General features: G+C 51.2%; 1 protein-coding gene across 1 annotated transcript in view; it reads left to right on the top strand.

Annotated features, from left to right (window-relative positions):
- Positions 1 to 994: 994 nt before the first annotated feature.
- LOC106524539 (tyrosine-protein phosphatase non-receptor type 23) overlaps positions 995 to 1,329 on the top strand; it is a gene marked incomplete at both ends in the record, with an annotated part of 2,236 nt that continues 1,901 nt past the window's right edge. Inside the window, 1 exon segment of the mRNA XM_014018382.1 lies at positions 995 to 1,287. Within this exon segment, the coding sequence (XP_013873836.1) occupies positions 995 to 1,287 (293 nt within the window).

The raw sequence follows: 1,329 nt of genomic DNA, 5'->3' as shown, positions 1-1,329 counted from the left end.
CATTCTTACCTTTAAATTTCAAAGGTTAGCATCCCCCCAACCCCCAGAAAAAAAAGGTTATTAAGCCTAAACTTTGTAAATAAACAAAATTTTAAAACCATTTTTTAAATATTTATTTATCTAAAGGAGGTTTCCTCTGTTGATGACCTGCAGGTAAAAAAAAATCTGAATAAATATTAAAAACATTTTGTAAAAACAAAACATTTGTTCAAGGTTTCTAGTAAAAATAATCCTCACGTTATTTTCCAAGTGCTGCGCTCAGGTTTTAGTGAGGGGGTCTTCAGGTTGATCCAGGTCTTCAGATCCAGCTCCTGTCCCTGCAGCAGACGCTCCAGCAGCTCATGTCTCCTGTCACGTTTTAGAAAAGCCTTCTCTCCTCCTCCTTCTCACTCCTGTTCCTGATCTGATTCATTCAGTTCAGCGTAAAGAAACTTTCAGTCTAGATCAACACCTGGTGCCAGACGCTCCCAGGTACCAGGACAGCCTGGCCAGACGCTCCGGCTGCCTGTGGCTTGGTTCGCCCCGCCAGACGCAAAGGTAAGACCAAGACTTTTTTTAAAAACACAAACTTGAAACCAGGACCTGGTGCCAGACGCTCCCAGGTACAGGACAGCCTGGCCAGACGCTCCGGCTGCCTYGGGCTCTGCTCGCCCTGCCAGAGGCTAAATCACACCTTTAAGGTGCACAAAGAAATATTTACAAAGCAGCTGTAGCAAGACGCTACGAAGCCACAGTACACCTGGCCAGAGGCTCAGGTGTTTAAAACCTGTAGGCAGCAGGTTTGTGCTCCAGTTGTGGGAYGGGCCTCAGATCTTCAGAAGCCCACGGTGCTGTCATCAGAGGACGGAGAGGAACCTGACGGAGGAGAACGGTGTTAATTTAATCATTCATCCTCCGCCTCTTGGCACTAACCTGATCGGATCGTCACATCTCCCTCCCCCAATGCTGACGTCCGAGCCATGGCCAGAGCGTTGTCGTCCTCCACCTCCCACGGGAAAGGTCGCTCGAAGTACCTCCGGAACCCCACGGTGCTGTCATCAGAGATCGAAGAGGTACCTGGAGGAGGAGAACGGTGTTGGTAAGGACTGTTTGATCTGCGCCTCTTCGCACGAACCTGTTCGGATCGACGGGCCTCCCTCCTCCTCTGTGAGGAGCCGAGGCCTGACGTCCGAGGTGCAGCCGGAGCCCCAGCCGGAGCCCCAGCCGGCGCGTCGTCCTCCTCCCACGGGAAAGGTCGCTCGAAGTACCTCCGGAACCCCACGGTGCTGTCATCAGAGGTCGAAGAGGAACCTTTAGGAGGAGAATGGTGTTGGTTAGGCCTGTTTGATC

Source organism: Austrofundulus limnaeus, unplaced genomic scaffold (assembly GCF_001266775.1).
Source record: "Austrofundulus limnaeus strain Quisiro unplaced genomic scaffold, Austrofundulus_limnaeus-1.0 Scaffold190, whole genome shotgun sequence".
NCBI classification, from domain to species: Eukaryota; Metazoa; Chordata; class Actinopteri; order Cyprinodontiformes; family Rivulidae; genus Austrofundulus; species Austrofundulus limnaeus.
Note: the sequence above shows the minus strand (reverse complement) of the source record. Positions and strands in the feature narration are given on the sequence as shown.